This window comes from Asparagus officinalis, unplaced genomic scaffold (assembly GCF_001876935.1).
Source record: "Asparagus officinalis unplaced genomic scaffold, Aspof.V1 AsparagusV1_Un137, whole genome shotgun sequence".
In the NCBI taxonomy this organism is placed as follows: Eukaryota; Viridiplantae; Streptophyta; class Magnoliopsida; order Asparagales; family Asparagaceae; genus Asparagus; species Asparagus officinalis.
The window spans coordinates 1,774-2,857 of NW_017972403.1; the positions used below are offsets into that span (position 1 = coordinate 1,774).

General features: G+C 36.3%; 1 protein-coding gene across 1 annotated transcript in view; it reads right to left on the bottom strand.

Annotated features, from left to right (window-relative positions):
• Positions 1 to 748: 748 nt before the first annotated feature.
• The window catches only part of LOC109827317 (phosphoinositide phosphatase SAC4-like), a 6,346-nt gene continuing 6,010 nt past the window's right edge, over positions 749 to 1,084 (bottom strand). Inside the window, exon 10 of the mRNA XM_020394311.1 lies at positions 749 to 947. Coding sequence (XP_020249900.1) covers positions 764 to 947 — 184 coding nt within the window. The 3' untranslated portion in view covers positions 749 to 763. The remainder of the gene's footprint in view (positions 948 to 1,084) is intronic.

Sequence of the window (1,084 nt, forward strand, 5' to 3'; positions counted from 1 at the left end):
TCCAGTATGGAAACACCCAAACCTGGCTGGTCCACCAAAGGTGTAGCTAAAGCCACAAAGATATTACTGGTAAGATTGATAAATCACGAAATGTAACCAAGCAATTCAGCCAGTGATAACCACAGGTTTGTGTACGATATACACGTCATATTGGTTAATCAGGATATTTTGACCATGGATGTGGATAGTGGATACTGACAATTCTCCAATAGCTGTCATCTGGTTACTGCGGTTAAGTAATAGCGAAATGCATACCAAGGTAGTTAAAAAACAAATGAAGAAAAAAAAATTACCCGCCCCCCTAATGATAAAAAAATCTAATACTTTAAATGTCGCATGCCCTGAACTAGTTATTTGGCTTTGGAGGATTGCCTCATATTCCTACCTACCTTTCTCCTACCCACCCCACCCCCCTAATCCTGCCCCATGAACACTTGGAAAACCACAAGATGGAAAAAGTAGCATGGAACAATACATAGAGACAAGATTTAGTCATTGACACTGTGATAACAGACTGTTACGGTCAATTGTTGTTATCAAGGCACTGAAAATATTAGTCATGGTTTTGATTTGTCTTTGGGTATTGGTATCAGCAGATTTCAAATGTTTGCAAGATGGACTTCTAACAAAGTTAAAATGAAAAATGATATTCACAAGATAAAACTTGAAAGCAAATGTGATAGTTCGAAGTAGGGACGATAGACAAAAAACAATAACATATAAAAGTTTGTAAAAAAAATTATACTAGCGGAAAATTTTCAAATTAAATCTGTGCAGAAGTAATAAGATGGTACCTCTCAGATGTTTCTTCCTCGCACGAATTACTGGATGATGAGAGACAGTCAAGGTCAAGAAAGTTTGAACAGGTTGATTCATCAAACCCATGCTCACTGAAATAACTATGCATGCTTTCAGCGAAAAGCTTTCGACCAGGCATTGGAGTGCACCTTGAAAAGGTTTGTGATAAATATTTAGCCAATTGTATATAATGAAAAAGAAACTGAATACTACACTTTCTTCAGGTGATATCTCCCAGTATTAGTATTAAATATGACCGAACAACAGCTAAAAAAAAAAATTGAGA